General features: G+C 41.9%; 1 protein-coding gene across 1 annotated transcript in view; it reads right to left on the bottom strand.

Moving 5' to 3' along the window:
- The window catches only part of LOC143103382 (uncharacterized), a 52946-nt gene that overhangs the window by 7381 nt on the left and 24585 nt on the right, over positions 1 to 20980 (bottom strand). The window contains exons 23-34 of the mRNA XM_076267199.1: positions 20429 to 20668; positions 20003 to 20165; positions 19458 to 19586; positions 16488 to 16635; positions 15923 to 15966; positions 15657 to 15830; positions 5187 to 14864; positions 4918 to 5075; positions 4650 to 4824; positions 3218 to 3459; positions 892 to 1075; positions 556 to 742 (exon numbers count right to left, since the gene is read on the bottom strand). Coding sequence (XP_076123314.1) covers positions 556 to 742; positions 892 to 1075; positions 3218 to 3459; positions 4650 to 4824; positions 4918 to 5075; positions 5187 to 14864; positions 15657 to 15830; positions 15923 to 15966; positions 16488 to 16635; positions 19458 to 19586; positions 20003 to 20165; positions 20429 to 20668 — 11522 coding nt within the window. The remainder of the gene's footprint in view (positions 1 to 555; positions 743 to 891; positions 1076 to 3217; positions 3460 to 4649; positions 4825 to 4917; positions 5076 to 5186; positions 14865 to 15656; positions 15831 to 15922; positions 15967 to 16487; positions 16636 to 19457; positions 19587 to 20002; positions 20166 to 20428; positions 20669 to 20980) is intronic.

Here is a 20980-nt window from a genome sequence, read left to right as displayed (position 1 = left end):
AATTACTGCTACTGTTGATAACTTGCAATGTTTTCTTCAGAATTTGTGCTCCCTTCACAGTGTGAATTGTCCACACTTGCACTTTAGTTACGCAAAATTACTCTAAACACTACAGGTGATCATAACATGCAATTGGTTGACCAATTTTTTAACAGACAGGAGAGTGTCATCCTCCTTCACTAACAAACCAGTTGAAAGATCTACATTGCGATCTTGCGTGATAACTCTTACTAGCACACACGGAACAGTCGGTACACAGAAGACATGTACCCAATGTGTACATTTAGAGTTTGCTTTCAAAACACTATATCCTCAATTTTAATGAATTTTCATAAATCATTTTTGTTTTCCAAATAATTTCAGTAGAACTTTAATGACTTTTTGACGTGACTTTTTAATGTTTTTGTAATGATAGCGTTTTGGAACCAAACTCTTCAAATGTTTCAACCCCAAAACTATTACTTTTGCTTTTAGGGGTCCTACTCTGGGGGTGGGGGGCTGATCCCCCAAATCCCCTACAACTCCCATCATGTAATAGTCATGAGGTTTCCTCACTTGCTTGTAATGATCTCACAGATATCAGGAATGCAGGGCTTTGGGGTAGGGGGCGGAGAGGGGTGCGGAACGATAGGAGGGATGCATGTGCCATTCACGGCCCAGCTCTCAACAGTCTTGTTGCATGATGGTTTGGTCTGGCCGTCGGGAAGTTTGCAGTCATTGGTGCTGTTGTTGTCACAGTTTCCTGATTTCACAATGTGAAATATGTGAGTCAAAAAAACAAATGTACACTTAAATGTATGTATGTATATCCCGGGAGGGATATATCCTTCCTACCCGTATCCCTCTCCTTTCCTCTAGACCCTAAACATACATGAAATATGGCGTTCTTACCACACTGGCCCTCCGTGTTGCCATGGAAGAGTGACTTGGGCAGATTTATGATAAAATTAGAGCCCTTGAAAACCACTGTTGTTTTAATCTCAGAGATATGCATTCGCATATCCATCCCTGTGCTTGTTATGTCGAAATCTCCATTATTGAAAGTGGGGTACACTCTTCTTCCATTTACATGTACCTTCGAGAGAATATTACAAGATATTATGCAATGTGTACAATATATATGTAATAGCTGGTAAGATGTACTAGAACAGAGCAAATTGAGTTTTTGCATTTATGGGTCATTCCGTGTCAAATCAGATAAGGTTGTTGCTGCACCATCTCAGACTGTGTTTTGCTCAAACCTTGTCTATATCAAGAATGCGTTCCAAAACCAAGGCCTGTAAAATATTTCTATTCAAATCCTATGTCTTCATATTATTTTCAGCCCCTGCAATTACTTCAGTTTTACAGCCTGAAAATCACATTGTCAGGTAAGCAATGTTTGGCCATTAATATAATGAAAAGTATTATTACTAAAGCAGCCCAAACTTTGTAGGGTGGAAGACAAACATGTTCTCAGTATGACTGAACCATTAAAAGTTTTTACGGCATTCTCATTGACTTTCTACAAGGCCCTAGATTTGGAAAAAAAGTGCAAAAAGTATGACATTAAGGGTAGTATAAACTTGTTTTTGTATGCATTTGGTATCAATCATTATTTATTAATATATTCTTTACTATATTAAACTATACTACTACTACTACTACTATACTACTATATTCATTAATGTAATTAATTAATGTTAATGAGCTCTCCACATATAATGGGCTTGACGACATTAAGGATCAAACAAGGGGAGGTTGTGTTTTTGGTCATTTTCATAGGATTAAAACGATATGTGGGGTAGCTAGTGTACAAAGTGGCAATGTTGTACCATAGTCGCCAAAAATATTGGAGCGGTCGCGAAATGGTTTGCAGAATGCTTTTTCTAAAGGTTTTTAGTCAAAGCCTGCCATTGACATAATGCCTTTGGTGTTGACAGCCTACCTATGAGAGAAGACATTCTCTGTCTCTGCTTCCAATGCCAATCTCGCAACATTTGCAAAACTTGACCCATGTCTTTTGGAATCGCTGGCACAAAATTACTGGGGGAAAAAAACTCTGACTAAACCTATATGATTGCTTGTGCGGTGATCATAATAAAGTATTGTATTTGCAGACAAAATAAGGATTGGAGCCATGTGGATACAAAAAATGAGTTTGAAAGACCCTCAATCTCACCAGTTTTGCACTTTTCTCCTAGCCTAGAAATCTAGACGCACCGTAGCGACAGCAGATGTAATTTGCAGCCTGGGTAGTCTAGCAACTCTCCGTTGGCTTGCAAGCTGGAAAAATTCAAATTTGATCAGGCCAATCACATCGTGTATAGAGGTGGTGGGAGGGCTCTGTGTGAATTCCCTGCTACTTAAAAACAAAGAAGATGGATGCTGCTTCTGTCCAACAGTACCACACGAGTTAAGCTTTTTTTAAGTTGGCAAAAGTTTGATCAACTAGCCAACTAGCTCCTCTGGTGGGAAAACGCATGGGACTTATGAGTGGTAGCGCTATCCTATTACAGTACGTGCAGAGGGAATTGGAAAGACAGTTTATCCCGCTCCTAGGATTGAGCACTGCGAATGGTGAGTTCCCAGACCCTACATCTTAATGTGGGTCTGGCTCATCAGGCTACTTTTTTCCATATCTAGGGCCTTATATAAAACTAATGAGCATGCAGTACAAACTTTTAACAGTCCAATCATACCGAGAATATGTCTGTCTTCCACCCTACAAAGTTTGGGCAGGCTAGGAATAATACTTTTCAAGATAGTAATGCTGAAACATGGCCTCCAAGATAAGGCATTCATATGAGTGTTAAAAATTATACAAAAGCAAGGGTGAAAAAAAAAAAAACATTTTTTTTGTTTAACAAAAATATTTTACAGGTCTTAGTTTTTGGACCTAAATATTAGGTAGACAAACTTTGAGCAAAATCTGAGACGGTGCAACAACCTGGATTTTGTCTTATTTGACAAGGAATTACTCGTATACAATTTAGACACATACTGTACTTACATACAACAATTAGATATGAATAAACATAATTACATATAGTATGTAATTATAAGTATAATGTTTTTTTTCTGCAGCACACTGTGCTGTATGGATTGACAACAGAGAATGCACCAAGAAGTGAATCACTGGACGGTAAAATATATTGACACTGTGAAATGTTAAAAGATACAATTATTCCCAACAAGCCTGCACACATCCAGATTTCTCACATCCTGGAATACTCACCATGTTGACAGTTGGATTTCCTCGCTGGTCAAACAGGACCTTGTATGACTTGTAATAAATGGTTAAATACTGCTTGCAGGCAGAATTGCTTAAGTCATCGCAGTAGCTCTTCTTGATATGAACGCTGAAATTGTACTTTTGTATTATCTCTTGGACTAAAACATAAGTGCAGTTTCCTTGGAAAGCATAATATTTCCCATCAAAGGTTTCATAGTGAGGACCTGCCCATCCAGTACATGTACCTGTATGGGGAACAATTAAGACAAATGTAAAACCACTCTCCCAGAGGCACAAAGCACTTCAAATTCCATAATGTGTTTTGTTTAGCTTAGCTTTCCCGGAACTATGTAACTGCAAACAGTTATCTACAAATTAATTTAGCTGCTTTACAGTCATGTGAAGGACAGATAAACAAAACACTAATTCTCACTATCTCTCAAGGCCATTTACTGTGTAGGTCTGTGGTTTGAGTTTAGGTCATCGCGAGCCAAGTGTGTTGGCTGTTACCTAGTCAGCTCATTAGCTCACACAGACAAGAACTCTAAATAGGCTATAGTTTGGAACTCAATGGGCCCGAGTTCAGTGGCGATATAGGTAGCGGGATGCTACATCAAGGCTGGGACTCCAATCACATGCAATCAGTGTTAAATTCTGACCTGTCGATGTATCTTTCATTAATTAACTTCGGCCTGACTCGGCCCACTTTGTGCGTCTGACTTCACTCTGGCCACAGTGCGCATGCACTGTTGGCAAAATATGCTGTCAAACCCGCACCCAAAGTCTCATCCTGTTACCAATTGGTACATGGTTGCTAGCCTATTCAGGGTCTCTTCAGAAAGTATGACTGAAGTAAGTACATCTTAACATACAGCTCTGGAAAAAAATTAAGAGACCATTGTTCATTGTTCTGATGTCTTCCTATGGTTGCTGAGTCACATTTGGATGAGTTGACGGTCATAAGTCACTCAGCAACCATAGAATGACATCAGAAAAATGTACAGTGGCCTCTTAATCCTCTTAATTTTTTCCAGAGCTGTAGATATCTCATGATTGAGGATGCCATATCCTGTCATAAGTTGTCAAGGCCATTGTAAGGATATAACATTATCATGTTCCATTTCATATACATACATATACATGTGTTGGATTTTTTTGTGGTGATTTCTTCAACTGTATATATATTTTGTTATATATTAACAAGAAAGTTCTAAAAAGGTTCATCATCCATGTCCCCTGGTAATAATAACTGTCATGGATAGTGTCATAAAAACTTAGTATACAGTAGTATAGTAACATGACATTAAAAGTAACTTGTTAGATACATCATGAAAACTTTTCATGACATGGTTATGATATAGTTGTATTAACGTTATAATAAATGGTTAGAAGTATGTGATATCTATAGATTTTTTATCAAACCTGTTTGACTTACATTGACACTCATAGTGGTAACAGCAGCCACTATTATCGTAGACCTTCACGGGTGTGTACTGGTTTTCACACTGCGGTTTCTCTGGGGACTTGGGGTTGCATTGAACAGGTTTGGAGGACACTTCACCATTCACACAGGTGTATGTGGTGCATTTTTCAGTCCATGTGTCTCCATGCTGCCATTGGAGCAATAACCACAAATTGGAGGTCAGTACACTCTCATTGCTCTCAGATTAAAATATAATGTAAAAGAAAAAAATACCTCCTACCTTCTTTTTCACATCTATGCAAGGTGTGCTAGGTGTTGAAACGGGAGGAGGAGCAGTGGAAGGGCATGGTCTTGTCTCTTTCTCAACTTGACATGAATAATTGCAATATGCAGTATAACACCAGCCTCCCTCATCCGTTTTGTTATACAGGTAAGAACCTAAAGGGAAGAGAGGGACATTTTTATATTGTGTCTTGAATGTCAGACCTAGTTATCAGTGAGAAAGTTGCAAATATTGTGTATATATTTCACTTTAGAAAAATAAGTTACCTGGTAGATAATATTTGGATCCGTACTGACAGAAGCATTTCGTGGAGGCTTCCACTGTTGTTGCTTTGGTTGATGTTGATGTGGACGCACTCACTGTGGATGTAGCTGTAGTGGTTGTGATTGTTGTTTCTCTTGGAGGTGTTGTGCTCAAAGTAGGGCTAGTTGCTGTTAGTGTGCTTGTGCTCTCTACTGGAGATGTGGTGCTCACAGTAGGGGTGCTTGGAGAGATTGTTGATGGTGTATTTGTCGTCTCTGTTGTGGTTGTTGATGTGGACGCACTCACTGTGGATGTAGCTGTAGTGGTTGTGATTGTTGTTTCTCTTGGAGGTGTTGTGCTCAAAGTAGGGCTAGTTGCTGTTAGTGTGCTTGTGCTCTCTAATGGAGATGTGGTTGTGGATGTGCTAAAAGTTGTTGTAGTTGGTGGAAGTTTTGGTGTTGTTGTTCTTTGTGTTGTAGTTGTTGGGCCAATTGTAGTAGTTGTGGTTGTTTCTTCTGTTGTGGTTGTGCCAGCTGTTGTGCTGATGGTGGTTGTGGTAGGGCTGTGGTAGGTGGTTGTGGTAGGAGTGCTTGGAGAGATTGTTGATGGTGTAGTTGTGGTCTCTGTTGTGGTTGTTGGGGGTGTTGTAGTTGTGACTGTCGTGCTGATGGTGGTTGTGGTAGGACTTAGTGTGGTTCCTGATGTTGTTGTTGTGCCAGCTGTTGTGCTCACAGTAGGAGTGCTTGGAGAGATTGTTGATGGTGTAGTTGTGGTTGTTGGGGATGTCGTAGTTGTGACTGTTGTTGTGCTTACAGTAGGAGTGCTTGGAGAGATTGTTGATGGTGTAGTTGTGGTCTCTGTTGTGGTTGTTGGGGGTGTTGTAGTTGTGACTGTTGTGCTGATGGTGGTTGTGGTAGGACTAAGTGTGGTACCTGGTGTTGTTGTTAGTCTGGTAGTTGTAACTGAGGATGTGCTTGTGGTAGAACTTCCTGTGGTGCCTGGTGTGGTACTTTCTGTAGTTGTTGTAGGGCTTGTAGTTGTTAGTGTACTTGTGCTCTCTCTTGATGTTGTTGTTGGGCCAGTTGTAGTTGTAGTTGTTTCTTCGGTAGTGGTTGTGGCAGCTGTTGTGCTCACAGTAGGAGTGCTTGGGGAGATTGTTGATGGTGTAGTTGTCGTCTCTGTTGTGGTTGTTGGGGTTGTCGTAGTTGTGACTGTCGTTGTGCTTACAGTAGGAGTGCTTGGAGAGATTGTTGATGGTGTATTTGTTGTCTCTGTTGTGGTTGTTGGGGTTGTCGTAGTTGTGACTGTCGTTGTACTGATGGTGGTTGTAGTAGGACTAAATGTGGTACCTAATGTTGTGGTTGTGGCAGCTGTTGTGCTCACAGTAGGAGTGCTTGGAGAGATTGTTGATGGTGTAGTTGTGGTCTCTGTTGTGGTTGTTGGGGGTGTTGTAGTTGTGACTGTTGTGCTGATGGTGGTTGTGGTAGGACTAAGTGTGGTACCTGGTGTTGTTGTTAGTCTGGTAGTTGTAACTGAGGATGTGCTTGTGGTAGAACTTCCTGTGGTGCCTGGTGTGGTACTTTCTGTAGTTGTTGTAGGGCTTGTAGTTGTTAGTGTACTTGTGCTCTCTCTTGATGTTGTTGTTGGGCCAGTTGTAGTTGTAGTTGTTTCTTCGGTAGTGGTTGTGGCAGCTGTTGTGCTCACAGTAGGAGTGCTTGGGGAGATTGTTGATGGTGTAGTTGTCGTCTCTGTTGTGGTTGTTGGGGTTGTCGTAGTTGTGACTGTCGTTGTGCTTACAGTAGGAGTGCTTGGAGAGATTGTTGATGGTGTATTTGTTGTCTCTGTTGTGGTTGTTGGGGTTGTCGTAGTTGTGACTGTCGTTGTACTGATGGTGGTTGTAGTAGGACTAAATGTGGTACCTAATGTTGTGGTTGTGGCAGCTGTTGTGCTCACAGTAGGAGTGCTTGGAGAGATTGTTGATGGTGTAGTTGTCGTCTCTGTTGTGGTTGTTAGGGGTGTTGTAGTTGTGACTGTCGTTGTGCTGATGGTGGTTGTGGTAGGACTAAGTGTGGTACCTGGTGTTGTTGTTGGTCCGGTATTTGTAACTGAGGATGTGCTTGTGGTAGAACTTGCTGTGGTGCCTGGTGTGGTACTTTCTGTAGTTGTTGTAGGGCTTGTAGTTGTTAGTGTACTTGTGCTCTCTCTTGGCGTTGTTGTTGGGCCAGTTGTAGTAGTTGTTTCTTCGGTAGTGGTTGTGGCAGCTGTTGTGCTCACAGTAGGAGTGCTTGGAGAGATTGTTGATGGTGTATTTGTTGTCTCTGTTGTGGTTGTTGGGGTTGTCGTAGTTGTGACTGTCGTTGTGCTGATGGTGGTTGTGGTAGGACTAAGTGTGGTACCTTGTCTTGTTGTTGGTCCGGTAGTTGTAACTGAAGATGTGCTTGTGGTAGAACTTGCTGTGGTGCCTGGTGTGGTACTTTCTGTAGTTGTTGTAGGGCTTGTAGTTGTTAGTGTACTTGTGCTCTCTCTTGGTGTTGTTGTTGGGCCAGTTGTAGTAGTTGTAGTTGTTTCTTCGGTAGTGGTTGTGGCAGCTGTTGTGCTCACAGTAGGAGTAGGAGAGATTGTTGATGGTGTAGTTGTCGTCTCTGTTGTGGTTGTTGGGGGTGTTGTAGTTGTTACTGTCGTGCTGATGGTGGTTGTGGTAGGACTTAGTGTGGTACCTGATGTTGTTGTTGTGCCAGCTGTGGTACTCACAGTAGGAGTGCTTGGAGAGATGGTTGATGGTGAATTTGTTGTCTCTGTTGTGGTTGTTGGGGTTGTCGTAGTTGTGACTGTCGTTGTGCTGATGGTGGTTGTAGTAGGACTAAATGTGGTACCTAATGTTGTGGTTGTGGCAGCTGTTGTGCTCACAGTAGGAGTGCTTGGAGAGATTGTTGATGGTGTAGTTGTCGTCTCTGTTGTGGTTGTTGGGGATGTTGTAGTTGTAACTGAGGATGTGCTTGTAGTAGGACGTACTGTGGTACTTGGTGTGATACTTTCTGTACTTGTTATAGGGCTAGTACTTGATAGTGTACTTGTGCTCTTTCTTGGTGATGTTATTGTGGTTGTACCCAAAGATGTTGTAGTTGTTAGAGGCTTTACTGATGTAGTTGTTCTCTCTGTAGTACCAACTACTTGGCCACCAGTTGTAGGTGCATTTATAGACCCTGTTATCACGGTCAATGTTGTAGTTGTGACTGTTGCTGTGCTCACAATAGGAGTGCTTAGAGATGTTGTTGATGGTGTAGTTGTGATCTCTGTTGTGGTTGTTGGGGTTATCGTAGTTGTGACTGTCGTTGTGGTACCTGGTGTTGTTGTTGGTCCGGTAGTTGTAAATGAGGATGTGCTTGTGGTCGAACTTGCTGTGGTACCTGGTGTCGTACTTTCTGTAGTTGTTGTAGGGCTTGTAGTTGTTAGTGTACTTGTGCTCTCTCTTGGCGTTGTTGTTGGGCCAGTTGTAGTAGTTGTTTCTTCGGTAGTGGTTGTGGCAGCTGTTGTGCTCACAGTAGGAGTGCTTGGGGAGATTGATGATGGTGTAGTTGTGGTCTCTGTTGTGGTTGCTGGGGGTGTTGTAGTTGTGACTGTCGTGCTGATGGTGGTTGTGGTAGGAGTAAGTGTGGTACCTGGTGTTGTTGTTGGTCCGGTAGTTGTAACTGAAGATGTGCTTGTGGTAGAACTTGCTGTGGTGCCTGGTGTGGTACTTTCTGTAGTTGTTGTAGGGCTTGTAGTTGTTAGTGTACTTGTGCTCTCTCTTGGTGTTGTTGTTGGGCCAGTTGTAGTAATTGTAGTTGTTTCTTCGGTAGTGGTTGTGGCAGCTGTTGTGCTCACAGTAGGAGTGCTTGGGGAGATTGTTGATGCTGTAGTTGTGGTCTCTGTTGTGGTTGTTGGGGGTGTTGTAGTTGTGACTGTCGTGCTGATGGTGGTTGTGGTAGGACTAAGTGTGGTACCTGATGTTGTTGTTGTGCCAGCTGTTGTGCTCACAGTAGGAGTGCTTGGAGAGATTGTTGATGGTGTATTTGTCGTCTCTGTTGTGGTTGTTGGGGATGTCGTAGTTGTGACTGTTGTTGTGCTTACAGTAGGAGTGCTTGGAGAGATTGTTGATGGTATAGTTGTGGTCTCTGTTGTGGTTGTTGTACCTGGACAAATGCAACATCTGACTCGTATTTCATAATTATGACATGTATCGTTAGACTGCTGCTCCTTGTTTCTGCAGGTTAATCCTGAAAGACCACATTGCACTTTTTGGCCCAAGTTTTCTATTGTCACATTTGGATACTTCTTGGCCCTACACTGGACTTCTTCATAAGTATGGCATGTGATGTTTTCCAGTGTTTCATTGTCCACTCCATTTGGTCCAGGTTTTGGATAACTGTTATCTATCCAGTCGGTCCATTTACACACTAATTTAGACTGACAAATTGGTGTAGTCGTGCCAGCTGTGGTGCTCACAGTAGGAGTGCTTGGAGAAATTGTTGATGGTGTATTTGTCGTCTCTGTTGTGGTTGTTGTTGTTGTGACTGTCGTGCTGATGGTGGTTGTGGTAGGACTAAGTGTGGTACCTGGTGTTGTTGTTGGTCCGGTAGTTGTAACTGAAGATGTGCTTGTGGTAGAACTTGCTGTGGTGCCTGGTGTGGTACTTTCTGTAGTTGTTGTAGGGCTTGTAGTTGTTAGTGTACTTGTGCTCTCTGTTGGTGTTGTTGTTGGGCCAGTTGTAGTAGTTGTAGTTGTTTCTTCGGTAGTGGTTGTGGCAGCTGTTGTGCTCACAGTAGGAGTGCTTGGGGAGATTGTTGATGGTGTAGTTGTGGTCTCTGTTGTGGTTGTTGGGGGTGTTGTAGTTGTGACTGTCGTGCTGATGGTGGTTGTGGCAGGACTAAGTGTGGTACCTGGTGTTGTTGTTGGTCCGGTAGTTGTAACTGAAGATGTGCTTGTGGTAGAACTTGCTGTGGTGCCTGGTGTGGTACTTTCTGTAGTTGTTGTAGGGCTTGTAGTAGTTAGTGTACTTGTGCTCTCTGTTGGTGTTGTTGTTGGGCCAGTTGTAGTAGTTGTAGTTGTTTCTTCGGTAGTGGTTGTGGCAGCTGTTGTGCTCACAGTAGGAGTGCTTGGGGAGATTGTTGATGGTGTAGTTGTGGTCTCTGTTGTGGTTGTTGGGGGTGTTGTAGTTGTGACTGTCGTGCTGATGGTGGTTGTGGTAGGACTAAGTGTGGTACCTGATGTTGTTGTTGTGCCAGCTGTTGTGCTCACAGTAGGAGTGCTTGGAGAGATTGTCGATGGTGTATTTGTCGTCTCTGTTGTGGTTGTTGGGGATGTCGTAGTTGTGACTGTTGTTGTGCTTACAGTAGGAGTGCTTGGAGAGATTGTTGATGGTGTAGTTGTGGTCTCTGTTGTGGTTGTTGTACCTGGACAAATGCAACATCTGACTCGTATTTCATAATTATGACATGTATCGTTAGACTGCTGCTCCTTGTTTCTGCAGATTAATCCTGAAAGACCACATTGCACTTTTTGGCCCAAGTTTTCTATTGTCACATTTGGATACTTCTTGGCCCTACACTGGACTTCTTCATAAGTATGGCATGTGATGTTTTCCAGTGTTTCATTGTCCACTCCATTTGGTCCAGGTTTTGGATAACTGTTATCTATCCAGTCGGTCCATTTACACACTAATTTAGACTGACAAATTGGCGTAGTCGTGCCAGCTGTGGTGCTCACAGTAGGAGTGCTTGGAGAAATTGTTGATGGTGTATTTGTCGTCTCTGTTGTGGTTGTTGTTGTTGTGACTGTCGTGCTGATGGTGGTTGTGGTAGGACTAAGTGTGGTACCTGGTGTTGTTGTTGGTCCGGTAGTTGTAACTGAAGATGTGCTTGTGGTAGAACTTGCTGTGGTGCCTGGTGTGGTACTTTCTGTAGTTGTTGTAGGGCTTGTAGTTGTTAGTGTACTTGTGCTCTCTGTTGGTGTTGTTGTTGGGCCAGTTGTAGTAGTTGTAGTTGTTTCTTCGGTAGTGGTTGTGGCAGCTGTTGTGCTCACAGTAGGAGTGCTTGGGGAGATTGTTGATGCTGTAGTTGTGGTCTCTGTTGTGGTTGTTGGGGGTGTTGTAGTTGTGACTGTCGTGCTGATGGTGGTTGTGGTAGGACTAAGTGTGGTACCTGATGTTGTTGTTGTGCCAGCTGTTGTGCTCACAGTAGGAGTGCTTGGAGAGATTGTTGATGGTGTATTTGTCGTCTCTGTTGTGGTTGTTGGGGATGTCGTAGTTGTGACTGTTGTTGTGCTTACAGTAGGAGTGCTTGGAGAGATTGTTGATGGTATAGTTGTGGTCTCTGTTGTGGTTGTTGTACCTGGACAAATGCAACATCTGACTCGTATTTCATAATTATGACATGTATCGTTAGACTGCTGCTCCTTGTTTCTGCAGGTTAATCCTGAAAGACCACATTGCACTTTTTGGCCCAAGTTTTCTATTGTCACATTTGGATACTTCTTGGCCCTACACTGGACTTCTTCATAAGTATGGCATGTGATGTTTTCCAGTGTTTCATTGTCCACTCCATTTGGTCCAGGTTTTGGATAACTGTTATCTATCCAGTCGGTCCATTTACACACTAATTTAGACTGACAAATTGGTGTAGTCGTGCCAGCTGTGGTGCTCACAGTAGGAGTGCTTGGAGAAATTGTTGATGGTGTATTTGTCGTCTCTGTTGTGGTTGTTGTTGTTGTGACTGTCGTGCTGATGGTGGTTGTGGTAGGACTAAGTGTGGTACCTGGTGTTGTTGTTGGTCCGGTAGTTGTAACTGAAGATGTGCTTGTGGTAGAACTTGCTGTGGTGCCTGGTGTGGTACTTTCTGTAGTTGTTGTAGGGCTTGTAGTTGTTAGTGTACTTGTGCTCTCTGTTGGTGTTGTTGTTGGGCCAGTTGTAGTAGTTGTAGTTGTTTCTTCGGTAGTGGTTGTGGCAGCTGTTGTGCTCACAGTAGGAGTGCTTGGGGAGATTGTTGATGGTGTAGTTGTGGTCTCTGTTGTGGTTGTTGGGGGTGTTGTAGTTGTGACTGTCGTGCTGATGGTGGTTGTGGCAGGACTAAGTGTGGTACCTGGTGTTGTTGTTGGTCCGGTAGTTGTAACTGAAGATGTGCTTGTGGTAGAACTTGCTGTGGTGCCTGGTGTGGTACTTTCTGTAGTTGTTGTAGGGCTTGTAGTAGTTAGTGTACTTGTGCTCTCTGTTGGTGTTGTTGTTGGGCCAGTTGTAGTAGTTGTAGTTGTTTCTTCGGTAGTGGTTGTGGCAGCTGTTGTGCTCACAGTAGGAGTGCTTGGGGAGATTGTTGATGGTGTAGTTGTGGTCTCTGTTGTGGTTGTTGGGGGTGTTGTAGTTGTGACTGTCGTGCTGATGGTGGTTGTGGTAGGACTAAGTGTGGTACCTGATGTTGTTGTTGTGCCAGCTGTTGTGCTCACAGTAGGAGTGCTTGGAGAGATTGTCGATGGTGTATTTGTCGTCTCTGTTGTGGTTGTTGGGGATGTCGTAGTTGTGACTGTTGTTGTGCTTACAGTAGGAGTGCTTGGAGAGATTGTTGATGGTGTAGTTGTGGTCTCTGTTGTGGTTGTTGTACCTGGACAAATGCAACATCTGACTCGTATTTCATAATTATGACATGTATCGTTAGACTGCTGCTCCTTGTTTCTGCAGATTAATCCTGAAAGACCACATTGCACTTTTTGGCCCAAGTTTTCTATTGTCACATTTGGATACTTCTTGGCCCTACACTGGACTTCTTCATAAGTATGGCATGTGATGTTTTCCAGTGTTTCATTGTCCACTCCATTTGGTCCAGGTTTTGGATAACTGTTATCTATCCAGTCGGTCCATTTACACACTAATTTAGACTGACAAATTGGCGTAGTCGTGCCAGCTGTGGTGCTCACAGTAGGAGTGCTTGGAGAAATTGTTGATGGTGTATTTGTCGTCTCTGTTGTGGTTGTTGTAGTTGTGACTGTCGTGCTGATGGTGGTTGTGGTAGGACTAAGTGTGGTACCTGGTGTTGTTGTTGGTCCGGTAGTTGTAACTGAAGATGTGCTTGTGGTAGAACTTGCTGTGGTGCCTGGTGTGGTACTTTCTGTAGTTGTTGTAGGGCTTGTAGTTGTTAGTGTACTTGTGCTCTCTGTTGGTGTTGTTGTTGGGCCAGTTGTAGTAGTTGTAGTTGTTTCTTCGGTAGTGGTTGTGGCAGCTGTTGTGCTCACAGTAGGAGTGCTTGGGGAGATTGTTGATGGTGTAGTTGTGGTCTCTGTTGTGGTTGTTGGGGGTGTTGTAGTTGTGACTGTCGTGCTGATGGTGGTTGTGGTAGGACTAAGTGTGGTACCTGGTGTTGTTGTTGGTCCGGTAGTTGTAACTGAAGATGTGCTTGTGGTAGAACTTGCTGTGGTGCCTGGTGTGGTACTTTCTGTAGTTGTTGTAGGGCTTGTAGTAGTTAGTGTACTTGTGCTCTCTGTTGGTGTTGTTGTTGGGCCAGTTGTAGTAGTTGTAGTTGTTTCTTCGGTAGTGGTTGTGGCAGCTGTTGTGCTCACAGTAGGAGTGCTTGGGGAGATTGTTGATGGTGTAGTTGTGGTCTCTGTTGTGGTTGTTGGGGGTGTTGTAGTTGTGACTGTCGTGCTGATGGTGGTTGTGGTAGGACTAAGTGTGGTACCTGATGTTGTTGTTGTGCCAGCTGTTGTGCTCACTGTAGGAGTGCTTGGAGAGATTGTCGATGGTGTATTTGTCGTCTCTGTTGTGGTTGTTGGGGATGTCGTAGTTGTGACTGTTGTTGTGCTTACAGTAGGAGTGCTTGGAGAGATTGTTGATGGTGTAGTTGTGGTCTCTGTTGTGGTTGTTGTACCTGGACAAATGCAACATCTGACTCGTATTTCATAATTATGACATGTATCGTTAGACTGCTGCTCCTTGTTTCTGCAGATTAATCCTGAAAGACCACATTGCACTTTTTGGCCCAAGTTTTCTATTGTCACATTTGGATACTTCTTGGCCCTACACTGGACTTCTTCATAAGTATGGCATGTGATGTTTTCCAGTGTTTCATTGTCCACTCCATTTGGTCCAGGTTTTGGATAACTGTTATCTATCCAGTCGGTCCATTTACACACTAATTTAGACTGACAAATTGGTGTAGTCGTGCCAGCTGTGGTGCTCACAGTAGGAGTGCTTGGAGAAATTGTTGATGGTGTATTTGTCGTCTCTGTTGTGGTTGTTGTTGTTGTGACTGTCGTGCTGATGGTGGTTGTGGTAGGACTAAGTGTGGTACCTGGTGTTGTTGTTGGTCCGGTAGTTGTAACTGAAGATGTGCTTGTGGTAGAACTTGCTGTGGTGCCTGGTGTGGTACTTTCTGTAGTTGTTGTAGGGCTTGTAGTTGTTAGTGTACTTGTGCTCTCTGTTGGTGTTGTTGTTGGGCCAGTTGTAGTAATTGTAGTTGTTTCTTCGGTAGTGGTTGTGGCAGCTGTTGTGCTCACAGTAGGAGTGCTTGGGGAGATTGTTGATGGTGTAGTTGTGGTCTCTGTTGTGGTTGTCGGGGGTGTTGTAGTTGTGACTGTTGTGCTGATGGTGGTTGTGGTAGGACTTAGTGTGGTACCTGTTGTTGTGGTTGTGGCAGCTGTCGTTGTGCTGATGGTGGTTGTGGTAGGACTTACTGTAGAACCTGTTGTAAACAATGAAGAGACTTAAGATTTTTTGTTTTCACTATGATTTCACAATCTGCACCAACTCCTCTATCAGTCCACCAGTTTGCAACTTAGAAGCAAATATCCACAAAAATATTATGGGACAATTTTGTATTTACCTTTATCATGGGGAGTCTGAATACTAAAATGGAATAGCTGTCTTTACTAGTACTGAGAATAGGATTGTGGGCCAATGGTATGTTCCAGTACAGTTATGGCAGATAATGATTGATAACGGTAAATATGTTCCATAATATGGTAGCCAAAGTTATCTCTATTAATGTATCATACACTTAACCTGAATTTCTTTCAGATTAGAAGTATTAAACATGTCTTGTTATTTAAAGACAATACCAGCAAAAACAACATTAAGTTCTATGGTCTTTTCTATAAAAGTAATTGTCCCATTCTCAAAAATGTTAGCACACAATACCAGAACATCCTGGTTGCTATATTACAGGTAGAGTACAGTAGCACATGTTAAGAAACACACGTGTCATTTACAATACTGTTATGAAGGAACATTAATTGTTTATGTTTCTAAATCTTTCGGTTTTGCTATGCATCATGGTTGATTGATTGTGTTTCATGCATTTGTTATATTGCTGTTGCTAAGAAACAAATGAACAAGTGCAATAAAAGGCCTGAAATAGGCAAGTTATATCTATGGAAAATATGTAACAGGCTTTCAGCAAACACTCACAAGCATGAGTCTGATAAACCCTACTAGTTTGATGCTGTACGTTCTCAGTGTTGAACACAGAACTTACTTGTGGTGAAAGTGAAAGGTGGAGACTGTGTCGTTGTCACACATTTATAGATATTCCGAATTATAGTTCCATTCTCTTTACACTTAGCTTCGAGACAGGATCCTGCTCCGTCATTTGTTGTGTAGATGGTGTCATTTAATGGATATAAATTCCCATTGTATTCACAGTAGCAAGCTGTCATGTGGTGGTAAACACAACATTTGGTTAGAGAGAGAAAATGCTGCATTTTTTAGATACTTCTTGTTTAAAAATAAAAAATGCATTACCTGTTTCATTATAGTTGCATTTAGGTTTTCCCGATGAACACATACTAAAGACAAGGGTTTCAGTTAAAATAATCAGATCAAATACAGGAGTATTAAAATCTGCCAGCACTGCACTTTGTAAATACTAGAAATACTAGAAAACTCTATTAAGAGGAAAATTACGTTTTAGTTTAAGTACATTTTCTCTGAAGTGAAACAGCATACATTGAATGGTTACACTTTACTTGACAGTGTCGACATAAGCGTGACATGACACTGTCATGAACGTGTCATAAACAAGTCATAAACGTTTATGACATAACGCTTCTGTTATTAAGTGACATTCGGTTTTTGTCATGATAAATTAAGGTTAGGATTAGGGTTAGGTTTAGGGTTAGGTTTTATGTGTCATGACAGTGTCATGACAGTGTCATGTGTTCACGACAGTGTCATGTCACTCTTATGTCGATCTGTCAAGTAAAGTGTTACCCATTGAATATACTATGCATATGTAAGTGTCTTAGAAATCAGATTTTAATACACAACTGACTTATTTGATTTACTTGACTTTCTTGACTTGACTTACCATGTTTGGCATGGTTCGGTTGAAGGCAAATCTTTTCCTTCACCATAATGAGTTCCATTAACATAGCAGCCACACTCATGGGCCGGTACACACTTCATGGTTTTCTCCTCAAAGAAAGGTCTCTCACTAGGGCAATTGGGAAAACAACCTGAAAATATTTGTGCAGAAGCAGTGTAAGTAAGGCCATGCACTTCCCCAGGCCAGAATCGGATCAGATAGCTCTTATTCACGTTTTTTTATTTTGTTTGTGATGTTTTCATCTCAACATATAAAAACTGTGAATGGGAGCTATCTGGGGCCTCATTTATAAAAGTGTTGCGTAGAAATCATCCTTCATTTGATCTTAGATCATTTCTGAAATGAACGTACGCACAAAAAAACGTGCGTACGCCACCCTTCCAGATGTGCCCATTATAAATCACAAATGAACGTCAACTTGTGCGCAGCAGGATGGTTTTAGGTCTCTGGTTGAAAAACACTGCAGTAGGCTACATGTACGTTTCCAATATGACCCAGGGTAATATGCTGATTTAGCCTACAAAACAGAGGACTAAATTATAAGCGTGATATGTCATGTAGGCTTAACGTTTATTTTAGGATAGGCTATGTTTTTGCTGAAAAAGTAGCCTAGTTCGCCGGTCATTATTAATTCATTCTGCATATCTTTGCTATCGTTTTCTTTCAATAATGTCCAATGGCTTAAACATTGTCCTTTATTGTTTGCTTTAAGCCTACCTTTATATTTTAGCCTACATTATCCAACTCAGGTATTGACATCTGATCTTGGGCACTGCCAGTCAAAAAAAGCAAACAGGTGTGCGCTCTGCACCTCTTTACGCAACTCCGACGCAACACTAAATATGAAGATGCCCTGCTTTCAGAGGATAACTTTCGTCCCTTGCTTGTGTAGGCTATATATGATATAAAATATCTATAGCCTACATTGTATAGCTTACATTCAAATATTACCTTTCTGTTACGGAGCTGGGAATAGGCCTATATGAGCGCAAATTAGGATGTAGTGGAGGCTAAACGCGAGTAAACGCAGTTTATCCACCTCTGCAATTTCAGAAATAGAGTTTAGGCCTACCCACCTCTTAGTTTATCCACCTCTCAAAAGAGTTTATTCACTTTTAACATTCAAAACTGTATTATCCAATATTATCCTATATTCCCAATACTGTACATTAACCTCCACCATTATCAAACATGTTCTGAATGCCTTTTTTAAAATCCGATACCGTATGGCACAGTCCACCTCACCGAGATTGCAGAATTAATAGTTCACCCACCTCTTTTACCACTACATCCCTTGCACAAATGCAGCCTACTTTTCCTCTCCTAAACGAGGGCAATTGGACATTTTATGGTCAATATTAGATTGGTGAGAAGAACACCAAATATACTAGATCACCTGTAAGAATGCTTCCAACATCCTATCGTAGGTCTTGCTGTTTTTTAGATATTATGAAATAAGTAAGCTATACGTTTTTTCACTGTCTTAAGTGGGCTATAGTTCTCATTAGCAGTTTTATGCCAAACCATGAAACATTAAGCTGCGTCCAAAAACGTCTTTAACAATCTTCTGATATTGATCATGCATATGGCAAAGAAAGACATGAGATCGTTGGTCTTAGAATTTTGAAAATGCATCGCACTTCAGATTACTTGCAGTACCCCGGCATTACCACAAGGAAATGGTCGTAGCCTACGTCAAGTTTGAACCTGACGTGGAGATAAGCACTTTTCCACGTCAAAGACGGTTTTTATAAATCTGAGCGTTGGCATGGATTTGAGCGTACGCACGGTCTAAGATCAAATCTGTGCGTAAGAACGCTTTGTGCGAATCTTCCCTTATTCTTTCGGATAACATTTGCGAACAGAACAGGGACACGGTTTAGGAGGCTGGGCTGCATGACGCTTGGTGAAAGCTGTGATGTAGGGAGCAATGGCATATTAACTAGCCCTGGAGGGAGGCATACAGTTGACCTTCACTGTAACTAACTATTATTCTGTGCTGTTACTAAGCACTGCCATTCTGTTAGTAAGCATTGCTATTCTGTGCTGTTTGAGTTGGTAAGCACTGTCAAGTCATTTGTGTTTATATAGCACTTTTAAATACAACATGAGTTGATGCAAATAACTTTCTATTCTAGGGGTTCTCAAACTTCTTGGGGCCAGGGACTCCTTATTGGGGAGAACATTTTCCAAGGACCCCTTTATAATCATGAAAATGAATAAACATGATTCATACTCCTTCATGTCACTTGACCTATTTGTGTTTTTTGAAGTTGTGGCCAGTGCTGGGCACTTTAGCTTGGCTAGCTTCATAGCTTAGTTCACTAGCACCTGAAGAAGACAGATGATGCTTTTTGGTCTCCCATCACTATTGTAAAAAATATATAACTGATATAACTGTCCTCATATTCTCTCAATGTAGCTAGTTTGGCCTAAGCATTACTTGAGGATATGGATTCCGAGTTATGTGGCAGCAGCAGCAGTTTGTGTTGCCCTGAGTGAAGTGACTAATTTGTATCATATTGGCCTTATTGGTCACAGTCAAAGTTTCAATTAGTCTAAAGTTAAACGTGAGTGGGTAATAAACATAATATATTTGTTTTATTGGTGCAATGATCCCCATTTGTAGATGTTCATTTTTTAACAATACAGCACAATTTCTTAATTTATAACAGATTATTTCATGTACCCCCTATCTAGGGGATATAGGTCGTAGACCTCCAGGGACCCCACTTTGAGAACCACTCTTCTAGTCAAAGCAGATACATTAATGATACAAATATTCATGAGTTGAGATAATACGGAATTAGAGAATAGCAAGACTAAAGGAAAATAAATACATCAGATAAATAAAAACATACTACATAGAAAAGCACATGAAAACATTTAGGGTTACCCTCTGAGAAGGCAAAATGTTAAACAGTTTATAAGACTACTGTATAGGAAATTTACCCTCTATCTTTGGGATGTTGGATGAGCATTTCGCTGAGGGGTTTCTGCAGGTCTTCAGACACGGAGGACTACACGGTTTATAGTGCCACTCACACCCATCTGGCTGGTTGTAGTAGTCACAAAATATTGCTGGATAGGAAAAAAATACACTGAATACACTGTGCTGTTCAATGTCCTGGACATGTTGGACATGCAATATCATGTTTTCAATTCACTAAGTTCAGGTGAAGTTTTTTTGCAGACTTTTCTAGCACCTTGGAATTAATAGAAAGTATGTCTCTGATTTCTCCCAGATCATTGAAAACCTGTAGAATGGAATGGATTTGCCAACCATCACAGTTTCTCAGTCTGGAGAAAGTGCTATGCTAGTACTGTTAATCTTTCTCTAGTTAATAATACAGATAGTTTTTCATATTTTGCAGACTTCTTCAGACTTGCCATGGTGTCATCATGGTGTTTTGTTGTTTTGTTTGTTTTGTTGTTGTGTAGGTGTAGGTATTTGTGTGGTGTTTCTTTTGCTGTTTGTTAGTGGTGTGGGCACTCACGGCAGACTTTAGGCGTCCTCCATGAGATGCAGGCTCCCTTAATTCTGCATGCTGCAGCGTAGGCCGATACGGTTGTGCAAAAGCACTCGCAGTTTCCTCCGCAGTCTCCTCCCAAGGCACAGGTGTCCCTCACGCATGCGTCATAGTATGGGGAGCGGTCCACCTGGGAGAAATTTCAGGAGTGGGTGAGAGGAGGTACTTAAAAGTCTGACCAAAAGTTGCTGGTGCTTGAGTTCAATAACATTCCTCCCTTTTCTGTGGCTTAAGTAATGTGTTGATTGGCTGGAACAGTTTATGTGTGTGTGTGTGTGTGAGTGTGTATCTGAAATGGGCGAACACTAGAGATCCCTGCCAGATTACAGACCCTCTAAACTGAAGAGGTTAATAGGCCAGTTTTCTTGCAGGGTCCTTTTGCATTGAACTCACCAGAACGTGGCAGGCTTCGAACACTTTGCTGTTGATGATATTGCACTGTTTGTGTGCCCAAGCCTCCTTGTGGGGTTCGGCGGCACATGGGTCTTTAACTTCCACCGCCTTTGGACAGTTGGCTGAGTAGCTCCAGCTGTTCCCGAATGACACAACATCGAGGACTTCTTCTCCTGCCCTAGAGATGAATTCATTGTTTCCATTGCCGTCGTAGTTTCCACAAAGGCCACGTACCTTGCCCTGGACAGTGCAGTCACAAAAGTATTTATTTTCGTTTTTTGGGCTTTGGGCTTTTTTGTGCAAAACTCATATTTTCAGTGTTTTGTATGTAAATACTAAGTGTTGGTGAACATTTGATGTTGTTTAGTACTCTGTTACATCTAAGTTAATTTTGGGGATTTTTTAGAACAGTGTTGAGAGTCAAGATCAATTATTATAATGGCTCATAAAAGCAGCCAACATCCACACTGCTCACTATAACAATGGCAGAACGATAACTATGAAAAAATATCATTCTTGTTAATATGAATACGGCAGTCACGCATAAACTAT

The sequence above is a fragment of the Alosa pseudoharengus genome, unplaced genomic scaffold, assembly GCF_046254945.1.
Source record: "Alosa pseudoharengus isolate Yale_2024_CS ecotype anadromous, Long Island Sound unplaced genomic scaffold, YU_APseudo_1.1 YU_APseudo_1.1_scf_10, whole genome shotgun sequence".
NCBI classification, from domain to species: Eukaryota; Metazoa; Chordata; class Actinopteri; order Clupeiformes; family Clupeidae; genus Alosa; species Alosa pseudoharengus.
The sequence above is the reverse complement of the archived record's forward strand: the minus strand, read 5'-3'. Positions and strand labels throughout refer to the sequence as shown.